The sequence below is a fragment of the Perna viridis genome, chromosome 2 (genome assembly GCF_037379345.1).
Source record: "Perna viridis isolate PV_CMFRI_1.1 ecotype Kerala chromosome 2, ASM3737934v1, whole genome shotgun sequence".
Classification (NCBI taxonomy): domain Eukaryota; kingdom Metazoa; phylum Mollusca; class Bivalvia; order Mytilida; family Mytilidae; genus Perna; species Perna viridis.
This window is the reverse complement of record NC_142446.1, coordinates 67,770,470-67,785,776: the sequence shown is the minus strand read 5'-3', so window position 1 is coordinate 67,785,776 and position 15,307 is coordinate 67,770,470. Positions and strand designations below refer to the sequence as shown.

The window sequence follows — 15,307 nt, the reverse complement described above, 5'->3', positions numbered from 1 at the left end:
ATTTAAGTATGTAACTACTCACATTTAACCAGAACCAATCAATCAGTCATCAGTGTCCTTTATAGTACATTTTCAAATCAAATTCTGATCTGATATTTCGTTTCAACTTTAGTTCAAAATGCTTTAAAAAATTTCTTATTTTATTGTTCGTTTCAGTATGGAAGATGTGAACGAGGCAAAGTACATTTTGAATATATCGACAGACGAAGATTTAACTGCTTTCATGCTAAAATATTTTTGGAATAAAAACAGATGATTGATGACGAAAGGGATCACATACGCTTGGCTGATGCAATACATATAATGGGTTGTTTTGATTAATGACACAGAACATGCACATACATGCAGCTATAAAGTGTGTGCAGTTGTACGTCAATTTCTTATCACGTTCGATGGTAACATAAATTTAGCCTAGAACCTAAATATGATTATTGGACTACTTTTCCAAGGATTGTGTCTATACGTCCTTTTAGATAACACCACAAAAGGTAAGTATACAATTTATTACACTATACTCTTAGTTAGTGACTTGACTTTTAATTAGCAATTCGGTAGATTTTCTAGAAAAGCAGAGGACGCTTACCCTACCGGTGCACCTGGTCAATGCTCCCAGTCTTTACTGGAGTCGGATTTCCTCATTTATTTTTGTTGCTTTGTATGTATTAGTTTGATTGTTCTATGTTTTTTGGAGTGTGAGTCTGTTTCCATGTCTGATCTTTGTCCGTGGATTACATTATTTTGATGATATCCGCTAGAATATCGGTTCCTTTGATTACTCTTAGTGATTGCCTTCGAGAAAACTAACTTCTAAATATTTGATGCAACCCGAAGAAATATTCGTTTAAATTGAATGTTTTTTTTTTCAATATTAAAAACTCCTAGATTTTTTCTATTTCGTTACACATAATTTGTTTGAAGTTCTCTATTAAGTGACTGTTTGGGGTCATTTGAGGAGGTAGGCTTGGGGTTCAGGATACAATACTTCAAATCATTGGAACGCTTGTATTCAGCATTTTACATCAATTTCATGTAAGCATCAAAGTGACTTGCATTGATTTCATTCTATTTCAAATAAAAGCTTGATTGGCGTTGGTGAAATTAAATATTATACATACATACATGTATCACTGATTTTTAATAGTTTTGATAGTTTCCTTTACCTTAAGTCTAACTCCTTAAGAACATTTGTGATTTAAAAAAAAAAACATTACCAGAACGACTTTTCGCTTTTTCGATACCATGTCGGATAAATTCGATTTTGTTTATTATTTCATGCTGACACCGTTTTTATCTGGTATCATTAGACAGAAAAGAATAATTCTCAACATTATGCAACTATGAAAGAGTAATCAAGGAAACCAAGGTTATAGCGGTAATCAAAAGAATGTAATCCAGGGACAAAGACCAGACATGGAAAACAGACATGGACAACAAAGAACATAACTAAAATCATACATACAAAGTAACAAAAGCAAATGAGCAACACGTGTGCGAATAAAATTTCCATCAAACTTCTGAAACCCTATTCTTTTTACACTTTGAAAAAAATGTTCTTTCAAGGCATATAGACTTCATATCTGCTCGTGAGAAATGCTCAATTCCTATATATCTACTTATAGAAAAGAACATTTATTTACTGGCAATTGTTTAACATAATAAATATTTTAGGTGCTGCATTATGTAGTATGAGCTGCAGTCAGCAGTGTGGGGCAACATCAGGTGTCAATCAACAGCGTTTAACTAAAGTGGTTGTTAACCCCAAAAACCCATCACAGTTCAGACTTCATTTTAAAGATGGAATAGTATCTCCAGTCAGAGAATGTGTTGAAAGAAGAGGGCCATTCTACATTTTCCGGTAACCAGTGTTAATAATTATGGTCCGTTCTATATCCTCCGGTACGTATCATTCCTTCAAAATGGTCAAATTCCACCATTAGAATAGTGGACACATACATTATAACACGTTTCACCAATTAACTGCCTAATTCTTACAGAGATAATGAGACTGATACCATAGCGTTGATCTTTTTTTTTTTTTTGTATTTGAATAAGCTTACTTTGTTTGTCGAAAATCGCGATAATTAACAAAACACGACAATCTTTATCATTTCAGAACAAATGGGAATGCGTTCAGGTGTATTAAAGAAATTCCTGTCAATAAGAGTTTTAAAGTTGTTCATGTATACCTCACACCATATAGTAAGTTATATACAATGTACATATTCGTTGAATATGGGATAAAGTATTTCTTGTTTTTTAGGGTGGTTTCGTTTCATCCTGAACGAGTTCTAATCCATCAATTTTACATTTGTTTGCGTGTATTTTCCCCTTCAACAATTAACTGCATTAATAAAGTCATATTTTAGTGTCATGTAGATAAATTGGCATATTACCTGCTTAGCTTTTATGTCAAATTCAAATATTGTAAACAGTTCTTTTTTTAAAAAAAAATGGTTTTTCAAGCGTGTTTATATTGAAGGAAAATTCAAACAGACACCAACCATTTGCGAGGCATGTCGCGGATTTATGAAGAAACCAGAGGTATATGCAGGTATATATAGTTTTAATCGCAACTGATAGTCAAAAGTAAGTATATTTTGTAACGAGAAATGGGATAAAAATTGTGAAAAAGTTATTGAAATACCACAAAAATTTTAATCAAATATCAACGATTCAAGATGAAAAATTAAACTAAAAATAAATCAAACCTGTTAGGTACTTGTTTCTTTTTTTCTACATTTTTTGGTTTATGTAACTTCTGCTTACATTTTTTAATTGTATCATGATTCCAAAACCATTTCTTTTAAGGAAATTAAAATCTCATAATCTTTCATACTGATATATTTTGTAATGTTATGTAGTATCAATCCAGATTGTGATAATTGGATATTCTTTATTGTGTGTAGATATATTCTTTACTGTTTGTAGATAAATTCTTTAGTAATTGCATATTTTAAAGCAGCATTAGCATTGATTAATATATAATTTAAGTTAATTTGCAATAAATTTGGAAGCTGACTTATTCATAAGTTCAAATTATTCAAATTGTCTAAATTTGGTCAAAAATGAAAAAAAAAATGATTATAAATTGTTTGACAATTTACAAAACTTACAGTGTTTTTTTCCTTTCAAATCAGAGTTTGGGTATTTCTTTTTATTATTTAACTTAATCTCAAAAAAGAACTTCGACGTAGTTAAGTTGTGTTTTTATAGTATAACTTTCCATTAACTAATCTTATTAACCAGAACTGCAATAACCAACCTCAAACAATCATCCTAACCCTTGAGCGTACTTGAAGCTTTATATGAACTGAATGATGACAAGTAGGTAAAAATGCAAGGGAAGGCATTGTACATGTACCATTTGCCTCCAATATGATGTTTCTATATTTGTATACAAATAACAAGTACATATCATTCTTTTCAGCTGCTGGGATCCCAAGTAAGTATCTTTCTTTCAACAAAATGTACTTTATTGCAATTATCTTGTTCTTCTGTTTGTTCGTCTATAAGACGTTGTTATCTTATTTTCGATAAGATGTTTGTATACTACAAGTAGAAATATTGAAGAGAATTGGTAATTGCACTTACCAGGGTTTTAGATTTATGTAATATATATAAGTGACACAATGAAAAATCATCTTTTCATTGTAAAGTATAAGTGTTTGTAAGAATCAGGCAAATTGGGAAAAAATCAGAACCATACGTGTCAAAACCCCACCGATCTTACAATAAAATATCACTCAAGGATGCTTTCTCTATTTGAAAATACCATTATTTGATCTCTGCATCAATGGATTTGTTCGGAAATTTTTCAAAAGGATCTCAGAAAAAATACGGTTTTTGACAGAATTATCTGTTCTTGAAATGTTCATTTTCAGTGCATTTCAATGAAATTTTAACATAATGGTCCAGCATGATATGGAAGTTTTGTATGTTTGCTTTGATTCTGATGGTGCAAATAGTCAAAATGATTGTTTTTTTTTTTTATACCATGTTTCACCTTCTGCCTGATTCTTACAGAAACTGACAATTAAACAGCAATAGGATATACTGGATTGTAAGCGCTAATGTCATTTTTATTTTCAGTTTTACAAGCTTTGGCGAGTAAGTAAACATTAATTGTAACTTGCAGAACGCTAAAAATGAAACGTGCATTTAAATTGATGATACTTAAGTGTGCTTACACTTATTGATGACCTTTTAGTGACCTCTGGTAATATATATTATTTTGTGTTTTGATAATTTGTTGCGTTTCACTATATCCGTACTTTTTGTATGTGACAAATTTGAAATGTGGTTTACAACAATGCCTCAAAGTAAATCTTTAATTGTTCAGACATTTGCGATATTTACTTTGTCTCTCAACATTGAACAAAAGACATAGTATCGTGTGCCTATAATAAACCTTCATACGACAAACATTTGAATTTGATATTTTTTGTACAATCGTTGTTTTCTAAAGTATCAAAGAGTAATCAAGGGAACAAAATTATGATCAAAAATGCAAAGAATATATTTCAAGGATACAGACTGTAGAGAGAAAGCAGACACACACAACAACGAACATAAAATAACTAAAACGACATGTACAAAGATACGAAAGTTAATGAGCAACCCGGGATCCACTAAAATCCGGGAGCATGGAACAAATGTACCTGTAGGGTAAGTTTCCTGTGCGTCTTATCAACTTGTTTACAGAATATTGAAGTATTATACATTCTTTATCTTTCTTACCTCTTTATTGTTTACATTATACCATTTCAGTTAAACCTGACCGTAAGTATATTTTGTCAAATATATCTTGCTATCAATTGTTCAAAATCACGTCCATTTGAGAAAATACAAAACATATACATAATTTAAGTTCTAATAGAAAAGAACCCGTTTAAAGTAGAAACAATATATTTTTTGAATTCTTAATATGCAAAACATCCTGACAATTAACAAAACACAAAATGTTTATCCTAGGTATTGCGTTCTATGTCTACAAATATACTAAGCAAAGGGATTTTGTACCATTTTTTAATTAATTTTCTACAAACTGACAGTGTCTTAGCTAGGCAGATATGACGCAAGTTGATTCTATTATGCCTTCGGTGATTTGCCACACCGGTTTATATTTTCTTTTGGGAGGTAACCTAAGTTTATGGGCATGACTTTTACAAATCATTAGTACGTATGTGTTAACTATTTCAAATATGTGTCATGTAAGCATCTAAGTAACTAAATATATTGATTTCATTCTATTCCAAATGAATGTTCAAAGAAGTTGGATATGATACAAACATATCACTGATACCAAACGGTATGTTTCTCATCCGAAGTCTACCTCCTGACATAAACAAAGTCCAAAACATTAAATGATTTCTGATATCGTAGTTGGTTTATTTGAATAGCTTAATAAATATAATCACATTCTGTAGCAATGGGGTGTAATCTACCCATGGACTGTCCAGTAGTAAACCCTTACTATGAGAGACCGTGTACCGGATGTGAACCATATCAAGATGACGGACTTTGTTGTGATGGATGCCAGAAATGTACCTGGAATCAAGCAAATACGTTCAGAAATTTGTGAGAAAGAAGGGTTTTAAGGATAATAAAGTGCATAATGAGCCAATTATCTGTTTGTATTTATCAATGTGTCTTTTGTCGTTGAATATTAAGGTGTCATTGGTTTGAGATACTTTAGCTTGGTTAATCCTTTTTATATTTAATATTTTTGTATTATTTCTTAATTTTTGTGTTTTCTGATATTAGTTTTTTTCTTCTCTTTTTGTTTTTAGTTTTATTATTATTTTTGTTTGTTTGTTTGTTTGTTTGTGTGTATGTTCTGTCTGTTTTCTGTTGTCTCCATTATGCTTATTATTATTGTGTTTATGTGTTTTACAAAACATATGAACCAAGAAAATGAAAGGTTTAAACCACTAGCAACAGATCGAAAATACAAAATACAGGGATAATCGATGGTAGAAAGGTCGGATATTTTTATTTCGAATATCTCGTTTAAAATGTTTTTCGAGTTTCAATGGATATTTTATAGTGACATGGAAAAATCAATGAAATCCTTAAAAATTATTTCAAGGGGAGAAAACTTTTATGTTGGCAACATATTATATGTAGTATTTATAAGAGGGCTTCACACGCATTGTTCGTCCATCTTTTAAGTTCTGAAGACAACTTACATTAAAATCAGTATATTACTTGAATCTATATATGGATGATCAAGTGGACAGATATTTTAACAAATTCGTTAAAGATAAAATGAAAATAATAATGATGATTTTTTTACGTTACTTCAAGTGTTGTCTTCTCCTGATAGTAAAACCCGAAATACACCAGATGGTTCTGAATGGGTGGGATACGGGGTGTGCGATACGGGTCGTAATACAGACCAAGAAAAACCTATACTGGTATATAAAAAATACTTGTATGTAGTACTAGATATATGATACATTACTATATAGTTCCGTGAAGAACATTTTATTCTTACAATATTAAATTCACACTCACATGAAGTCATACATATTCGTGAACGGATTATACTTTGAACTTTATAATACGGGAAAAAATTCCTTACAGATGTATTTAAATCATGTAACGTGGAAATTAATTACTCCGTGGCCTACGTGTTGGTTTTGTGTTGACTAATTTTAGATCCTTCTTTTTGATTTGCTCTCCAGCATGTGACTCTTTTTTATTTTGTATGACGTCAAAATCTTCTAAGGTGGCACCGCCCTCTAAAATAAGTTCGAGACGAATGTCATTTCGCCGTATGTCTTTTCGAAATATAGTAATTGGGACTGAACCAATGAAGTCCAAAGTTTTACCCTTCTCAATGAAGAGTTTGAAATGGGACCCGGTATTGCTTGAATGACTGCCGCCATGACCAGCTTTGTCACGTGATAGCCAGAACGCACTGCTTCCGACCTGACGATATGCCCTGTCTGTGTTCACGTTTCTCATAGTTGTCGGTTTAGTGGCAGCAAACTTCTTCCATACTGAATCGTCATCCCCATCTGTAAGACAGAAATGAAAAATTACATAAATGTACCATTTAGTCTTTGCATTATTTAATTGAAAGTAAGTAAAATCAAAATTCAAACATTTTTTATAGAATGTACCCAAATTGTGTTATATAATTGTATAATGTAGATTTCGACTAGAATGAGTACATGTAGTCTGATTATATTCCAATGCGTGTATTATTTGCCTTACCACCATCACTTCCGTTCCCGTCTCCTCCTCCGTTTCCACCTCTCCCTCCACCTCCTCCTCTGGAATTTCCGCCACCTCCCCGATAGTTTCCTCCACCATGACTTCCACCTCCGTATGAAGCGCTAGATGCACTTTTCTGCGTGGCATATAACCTCCTTTCAGAGCTGGCTTTGCGGTTTGATTGAATAGCCTCATTATGCCAATAATAGCTACTTACAGTCCCTGTCTGTGTTCCTCGATCACTGTCTGGTGTCTGATAGCTACTTGCATTTTGATGGTTTGGTGCTGTAATTGGAACGAAATTATATTTTGTGCTTACTTGTTAACCTTCATACGGATTCAATAAATTGAAAAAAAGTAATATTTTTACATGTTAATCTTGAAGATCCGTAATTTCGCTAAAAATCATTGCACCGGAACCAAAATTAAAATAACCAAATTAGATATAAGATCGCATATCACATATTAACTCAATTTCAACGAGTGGTAAACAAACATTATAGGAATTATTTGATAATTTTGTTCTAAGCTCCAACCCAGTTATTCCATTTTAAAATCATGACGCAGAAACAAGGAAAAGATGTGCTTGGTCAGTCGTGCAATTTGCCAATTTTCTAAATATCTTAAGGGAAAAGATTAGGAAAACATATGTTACAGACTTACGGACGTATTGCAAAATTGAAATACCTCACGACGAAACTAATGTTCATATAGGGTTTGAAAAGGAATAGATTCGTGTACATCTAGAAGGGATATTTAAGTTGGCGTTAAGGGGGCGTGAAAGTCACTAACCTTTAAATATATTTAAGACTATGCATTATGTCATTTTGTTGGTGATTTTATCTTTGTCTTAACAGGTCAATTCGTTTACAAATAAATGTTGCATAATCTATCAAACAGCAGATACTGATATACTCCTTGTTTATTGATCAAGTGGCGTGAAACTCCTTCAAATACAGATTTCATTGGTTTAGGATTTATTCTACATGAAGCATATAGATATCCTATTTAAATTTTCATGTAAAAACGAAAGTGTTTTTTTTAACTAAATTTTGTTTCACTTTTGAGGTTATTCGTTGATGCATATGTTGCGTTTCACCATATCTGTTCCGTATTCTCTTATAAAAAAAACGGCTACTAGTAATTTTAAACGTACGTGTATCAATCAAAATCGTAACTTTGCTATAACAAGTCTTTAATTAAAATGATTTAGGATATTTTGATATATTATACTTACTACTGAGATTGTTGGACGGAGTACTTTGACGGGTTTGCGGAGCACGACTTGACGAAGCGCTCTGATTGATTGAGAATGTACTCTGGCGACTTGTTTGAGTGCTAGGATACCTACTCTGAGGGTATGATGCATTACTCTGATTGATTGAGAACGGATTCTGGCGACTAGACGGAGTGTAGTTGAGATTTGCGTCATTGCAAACTCGTGCTGTTTGAGGATAACTACTACTGTTAGATGCTGGTATACTCTGCGAAGGGGTGAAATAACCAAGCACAGAACTGAACATCGAAGTCATTGTAGAATACGCTGAGTTGAAAAACGAGACCGATGTTGCAGTTTGTCGTTGAGGTTGCGGAGCTACACAATTAAAACAAAAACATATATAGGGAAATCTGTCTTAGCAAGACATCAAATAAAAAAAATATACTTTTCGTGATATTTTGAACCTGTGTATAAGCCAAATGTCAGTTCAAACTGTACAGATCCGACAGCACGGGAAGATTATTGTTTTGAAAATTATTGCTCGCTATTGCATACATGTACTACATATAATTTATATACATGACATTCATATATTACACAACCTAGAAATAAAAAAAAAAATACTGTGACAAGCAAATTTCTTATTAATCATTTTATACAGTCACATGTGTATTTCAAGGAACTTCAAGTTCTAAAAGCGCAGACACCGTGCATAACCACATTCAAAACCTAGATAAAATAAAGTAAAGAATACAAAGAGAGAAACAGCTAACACTTTACGGAAACATTGAAAAAATCACAGAAAACATGAATATATCAAATGGTGCATCTTCTGAAAAGTATAATTGGTTATTTTTGCTTAAATATTGATAAGAAACAAAAAAATTAATAATGATAATAATAATAATAATATCTATGGCAAGCCAAAGTGGACAAAAATAAGTGTTTTCTAATATTAAAAAATGATTTTTTAATATTACAAATTCATTTTTTATATTACAAAACCCTTTTTAATATAAAAAAAAATCATTTTTATATGAACAATTCAATTGAATTTCTAATATTAATAATGATTTTTTAATATTAGAAATTAATTTGTTGTATTCAATCACGAATTTTTAATATTAGAAAATCATATTGTAATATTAAAAAATGTGAATGATTTTGCAATATTACAAGTGATTTTTTGATATATTACAAATACATTTTCTAATATCTCAAATTCATATTCTAATATAACAAATTCAATTTGTAATATTACCAAATGTGTGACTTTTTGTAATATCACTAAATCAGGACTTTGTAATATTAGAAAATGAATTTTTAATATTGCAAAATTTATTTATTATATCAAAAGATATTTTCTGATATTAAAAAAAATGATTTTGTAAGTTCAAAAAAAGTATGTTTCCTAATATTACAAAACAAATGTTTTCTAATATTAAAAACGATTTTTTTTATATTACAATATTCATTTTCTAATATTACAAATTCAATTTGTAATATAACAAAATATGTGACATTTTTTAATATCACTAAATAAGGAAATTGTAATATTAAAAACTGATTTTTTTAATACTACAAAATGAATTTTTAATATTACAAAATGAATTTCTATTATTAAAAAAATATGTTCTAATATTTAAAAAATATCCACTTTTTGGACACAATTGTCCACTTTTGCTTGCCATAAATATCGATAATCTTACCGGAAATTCGTTGCGGCGCATTAGCTTCGACATGGTTAACAAACTCTCCGAAAGTTGTCCATGGAGTTATTGTCGGGTTCAACTCTCTTGCTCGTCTATAGCAACCTTCTGCTTTATCCATATTATGTTTTATGACATTGCAACGGCCAACCCCGAGATGAGCTTTCGTGAAGGTCGGACACGCTTGTACGGCGGAGGTGTAATACAATTCAGCTGTATTCATATCACCATTTAAGTAGTAGATTTCTCCAAGGTTGTCCTTAGCCCAATAGTGCCAAGGCTGTTCTGATTCATCGCTTGCATTTCCTAATTCAACTGATTTTTTTAGTGGCTCGATTGCTGTGTCGTTTGATCCACACAGATAAATCCGTGATCCTAGATCTGACCAAGCTTCCCCACAGTGCGGATATGATTTGATTGCGTCGACTAATATATTAACTCCTTGTTGCACATTTCCTTCTAGAAATGCCAATTCCGATCTCGCAAGTGAATTATATGGAGCGGAACTGTGTTTTTCTGCTGCCTGGAAATCAGCCACTGCCTCTGGCATCTTCCCTATTATAGAATACGCCCTACCGCGCCATTTGAGTGCCTCGAAATTTCCCGGATTTGCTCTTAGGAAGGCTGTAAAATGTGGAATAGATCCTGCCTTATTGCAGCTTGCAAATGTTGCGTGTCCGATTCCTAATCCACCTCTAGACATCTCTTTTTCCTTTTTATTTACAATTTAAATTAATATTCGAAGCAAAAAGTTTATCTTTCCGTGGAAGCTTTCCTTATCCATAAATGCCAAAAATCAATTGAAGTGAAATATATTTATATACACTATATTACATCATTATATGAAACAGCCAAACGTTTGGACTATTTTTGTCCATTGGAATTTCCAATCTATTTAAAAGCTATTTCACACTTCATGTTTGGATCAAATATGTTAAATCCGCTAGCTGTTTTAATTTAAATCTATCCAGTTTACCCTGACCATATTCTTACATCATCAGTCACATGTGGTGACATTGGATATGATTGGATAATAATATGGAAAACCAAAACTTATAAATAACCGTATGTTGTAATGTCTTTAAATAGACAAAAAATTAGGTTTTCTTGTAGACGCTATTTTAGACCAATTAACGTAACTCAGTGTGAGGAGAAAAAAAAAAGATTTTGAACTAAGGGAAATTAGTGATTTAATATGCAACGACTGCTTGCGTTAAATCAAATCTCGAATGATTATATTATATCTGAAATGCAATATCTACAACACTATATAATGCAATGAAATTTGAGAATTGACTGTCGAGAAGTCTTTTGATTGATCAAAGGTAATCGAGTTTCTCGTCCCTCCCCCTCAACCTTATTGTAGTTATCGTAGTGTTCGTTTCTGTTGCTATGATAACTGCTGTTCAAAACAAAAATATCATTTCCATTCGGAATAAATTAATATAAAAACCGTCCCTCACTAAAAGAAACGCTGGCAAAGAAGAAAATGACCTTATCAAAGGTAAAATCTAGAGTCGAGACTAAAAATATTCTAGTTTTAAGTTTTAGCTCAATTCTGGTACATCACAGAAAAGTGCACTTTTGTCATGGTAATTTTGAAATTATACTGCGTATTCTTATGCATCAAAGAATTTAGCCATGAATATTGATCTGCAGAACTGAACTTCATTGATTGAAGTTTTCTAAGACTCAAACCAAAATCATTGTATAGAGAGAGTACTTTAATTGAGTTCTTTGATATATCTATGGACATGTTTTATTAAATGAACATTTTGATCATAAATTAAATTTGGATTTCCATGAGTCAAAAGATTTACATTCAATGGCAAACCATCGGGCAGCCAACTAATGTTATTCATAAGGATTACTCGAGTGTTTTCGTGTAAGGGACAGTCAAGAAAGAAATGATGAGCACCCTCAACATCTCCGCATCTACATAACGATATTGACTCTACATAAGTCATGGTTTAAAGAAGAAGCAGAACATCTTAATTGTGTCCAAATAATATTCAGTTTTCGTTCACCAATAGAATAATAAAGAGGAACTAGTGGTTTGTGTGTATCCTTCTTTAACACTGTTTTAAATTTGGAAATAGTGCCTAATTGTCGAGTGGATACATCAAGTTTATTCCATTCTTTAATAGTAGCAGGGAAAAAAGACTCGCTTGTTACAGATAATCTACAAAATGGCTGTAATATGTCGTCTCCGTTTCTAAGGGGATAATTAGTAAGGGATTGTATTTTGGGTGGTATTATGTCAAGCAAATAAGATGGGGCATTTTTATGTTCAATGTTATAAATCATTTGTAACTTTCTTCTTTTGCGTCTAACATCTAGTGGTATCCAATTAACTTCTTGATATATTTTTTCTATCTTTGTAAAAATAGGTAAACCCGTGACAATTCTCGCTGCTTCTAACTGAAGTCTTTCTAATTTGGAGGTATTACATACACCACAATTATCCCAAACTTCAGGTGCATATTCAAGTAAAGGTCTTATATATATTAAATATAACTTCTCTAAAGTGTTTCTAGTAAGTTAATACTTCAACTTCCGAAGAATATTTAGATGTTTTTTTAACACTAGCTATAAATTTTTCTACATGGTCGTTCCACTTGGCATTACTGCTAAATGTTACTCCTAAATGTTTATGTTGGTTTTTGATTGGAATGTCTATTCCATTCAAGGAGAACGTGAAGTTGGGAGTTTCATAATTGGAGAATATCATAATTTTGGTTTTATCTGGATTAAAGGACATCAGCCACTTTTTGGACCATTCATCCAATTCACTCAGATCGTGACTGATTACAGAGAGGATCTGTTCACTGTCAGAATCTGAGTAATTGAAGGAAGTGTCGTCTGCGAAAAGTCTGCACAAGGATGTCAAATTACCTGCTATATCATTTATGAATACAATAAAAGAAGAGGTCCAAGAACAGATCCCTGTGGAACACCAGCTGAAAGATGGCAATCATCTAAGGATGCTGTATTCAACATTACCTTTTGACGTCTACCATCTAAGTAACTTTTAAACCAACTGAATAAATTTCCTGAAATACCATATGATTTAATATTTTTTAATAAACCTTTGTGCCAAACTTTATCAAACGCTTTCGAAAAATCACAAAAAACAAAACAGTTCATTTCTTTTTTCTCAAGAGAGTTTAAAATGTTACTGTATATCTCAAGAAGTTGATACACGGTAGAGTATTTTGGCAGAAAACCAGATTGGTACTGATAAATTAGCTTTTACTATATAGATCATTAAATACATGTTTAAATATAATTCTTTCCATGACTTTGCCAACACAAATTATTAACGATGTTGGTCTATAGTTTGAAGGCAAAGAGGGGTCACCTTTCTTGAATAAAGCAGTAACATTTGCCATCTTCCAGCTAGTTGGGTATTTGCATTGTTGGATCGATTTATTAAAAATTTTCTTTAAGGAATAGCGACTTTTTCTGGACAAAGCTGGAGCATCCTATGACTAACAATATCTGTTCTCGGTGCTTTGTTTGGGTTTTAAAATCTTTAATATATCAACGATTTCGTTTTCATCTATTCTAATATTTGCAATACAGCTATTTGTCTTACTTTCGTAATCTGATAACTGATGGTTTTCCTTCTCTAGTTTTGAGATAGAACAAAAATATTTATTCAGTAATGTACATTTTTCATCATCTGTGTATACTATGTCACTTAATACATCATCGTTTATTATATTTTGAAGGGGCGGGATAGAATTTGTACCTTTGTTTGATTTTATCAGCATTTTCATAATCTTCCAATACGCTTTAGGATTATTTACATTATCTAAGATATAATTGTCAAGATTACTTTCAAACTTTTCTTTGGCAGATTTTTTTAAATTATTGACTCTGTTTCTCTGCGTCTTGTATCTCAGAATATCACTTTCAATTTTTGATTTCAACGCTTTTTTTCTAAAACGGTCACGCTTTCTAATTTCCTTTCTAAGTTCGTTATTAAACCAACATTTATCATTTTTTTCTAATGATAACTGCTTTGGTTGGAATGCACTCCTTCGCGATGGACAGAAATGTTTCCGTAAACATTTCTGTGATTACATCCACATCTGCGCCCTCGGGAAGGAGTGTATCCCAATCCAAGGCCTCTAGTTTCTCGGCAAACTTTTGTTCGTCAGTTTGGTCGTACAGCCAGACAAGTCTTTTGTAAGAGACAGGATCTTTGTTTGGACATACCAAATATACAATAGATTCGTCGTGGTCACTTAAAGATCTGGGAATATAAAAGACATCGGCAATGGTGTACAATACTGTGTCGCTTATAATAATAGGATCTAATAAAGATCTTCGATTATCAGTTGTTCTAGTAGGCTTGTTAATCACATTGGTAAAATTGAACAGATTTATTGTGTCAACAAGTCTATTGTTATCAATCATAAATAGATCCGAATTTAAATCACCCGTGACCACAATGTTTTCAACATCAGTTCCAGGGGCACGATAAATATTACAGAGTACAAATCTTTGACCCTTTGCGCTGATCTCAACCCAGAGTGTTTCGTCGATATCATTTTCTAAAATATTCAGTCTTTTGACACGAATATCGTCTTTTATATATATTAATATACCGCCACCAAAGTTATTACGATCTTTTCTGATGACGGATTTAGAAAAGGAGTCTAGAAGTATATCTTCATCTTTTATATTTGGATCTAAGTGTGTTTCCGTTATGGTTATGATATCAAAATCCTCACAGAACAGGTTTAAAAAATCTAGTTTGTTCCGAATACTTCGTATATTAATGTTACATTGTGAAAGGGAGTTGTCGTTACTGGAGGAGCTAATAGAAAACTTTGAGGAGTTAATTATAGGACCTGGGTTCATTTCAACATTTCCTGTAATGAGAATGAAGTGTAGTACAAAAAGCAGAAAAACTATGTCTATTTTAGGGTGTACTGATTGAAGAAATGAAAGGCCGATGACGCAAAATGTACAATTAGAATTAATGAGAAGCAGATCAAGGTAGGTTGAATTTCTATAATTTAGGGGTATTGATTTAATCAGTTCTCTGTTGTTAAATAAACCAATGGCTGCTCTGTAAGTACAAAGATCATTACCTGCCATCTATCACAGAGATAGAAGTTGTAGATATGATGATATAACAGCCACT

The 15,307-nt window shown here is 32.0% G+C and overlaps 2 protein-coding genes across 3 annotated transcripts; one reads left to right on the top strand and one right to left on the bottom strand.

The window, feature by feature from the left end:
• Positions 1-324: 324 nt before the first annotated feature.
• LOC148626629 (uncharacterized) lies at positions 325-4,861 on the top strand. 2 transcript variants are annotated; one of them, XM_088570790.1, is made up of 7 exons: positions 325-488; positions 1,669-1,855; positions 2,114-2,199; positions 2,480-2,551; positions 3,428-3,442; positions 4,090-4,107; positions 4,768-4,860. In XM_088570790.1, exons 1-7 carry the CDS (start codon positions 425-427, stop codon positions 4,836-4,838), a joined length of 513 nt encoding a protein of 170 aa, XP_088426916.1. In that variant the 5' UTR covers positions 325-424; the 3' UTR covers positions 4,839-4,860. The 2 variants fall into 2 exon arrangements, with proteins under 2 accessions (XP_088426916.1, XP_088426917.1); XM_088570791.1 differs by having other exon boundaries at positions 359-488; positions 1,685-1,855; positions 4,768-4,861.
• Positions 4,862-6,419: 1,558 nt separating this feature from the next.
• On the bottom strand, positions 6,420-11,085 carry LOC148626628 (uncharacterized). The gene is made up of 4 exons (XM_088570789.1): positions 10,150-11,085; positions 8,459-8,815; positions 7,222-7,506; positions 6,420-7,022 (listed from the first exon to the last, which is right to left on the bottom strand). The coding sequence occupies exons 1-4, from the start codon at positions 10,850-10,852 to the stop codon at positions 6,613-6,615; spliced, it is 1,755 nt and encodes a 584-aa protein (XP_088426915.1). The 5' UTR covers positions 10,853-11,085; the 3' UTR covers positions 6,420-6,612.
• Positions 11,086-15,307: the final 4,222 nt, after the last annotated feature.

Excerpts from the sequence above, each read along its gene's own strand:
- LOC148626629 (XM_088570790.1), top strand. The coding sequence starts at position 425 with ATGATTATTGGACTACTTTTCCAAGGATTGTGTCTATACGTCCTTTTA. Across the intron at positions 489-1,668 it reads TTTAGATAACACCACAAAAG|GTGCTGCATTATGTAGTATG; the intron begins GTAAGTATACAA and ends TAAATATTTTAG. Across the intron at positions 1,856-2,113 it reads GGGCCATTCTACATTTTCCG|AACAAATGGGAATGCGTTCA; the intron begins GTAACCAGTGTT and ends TTATCATTTCAG.
- LOC148626628 (XM_088570789.1), bottom strand. The coding sequence starts at position 10,852 with ATGTCTAGAGGTGGATTAGGAATCGGACACGCAACATTTGCAAGCTGC. Across the intron at positions 8,816-10,149 it reads TGCGCCGCAACGAATTTCCG|CTCCGCAACCTCAACGACAA; the intron begins GTAAGATTATCG and ends TTAATTGTGTAG. Across the intron at positions 7,507-8,458 it reads TCCGTCCAACAATCTCAGTA|CACCAAACCATCAAAATGCA; the intron begins GTAAGTATAATA and ends TTCCAATTACAG.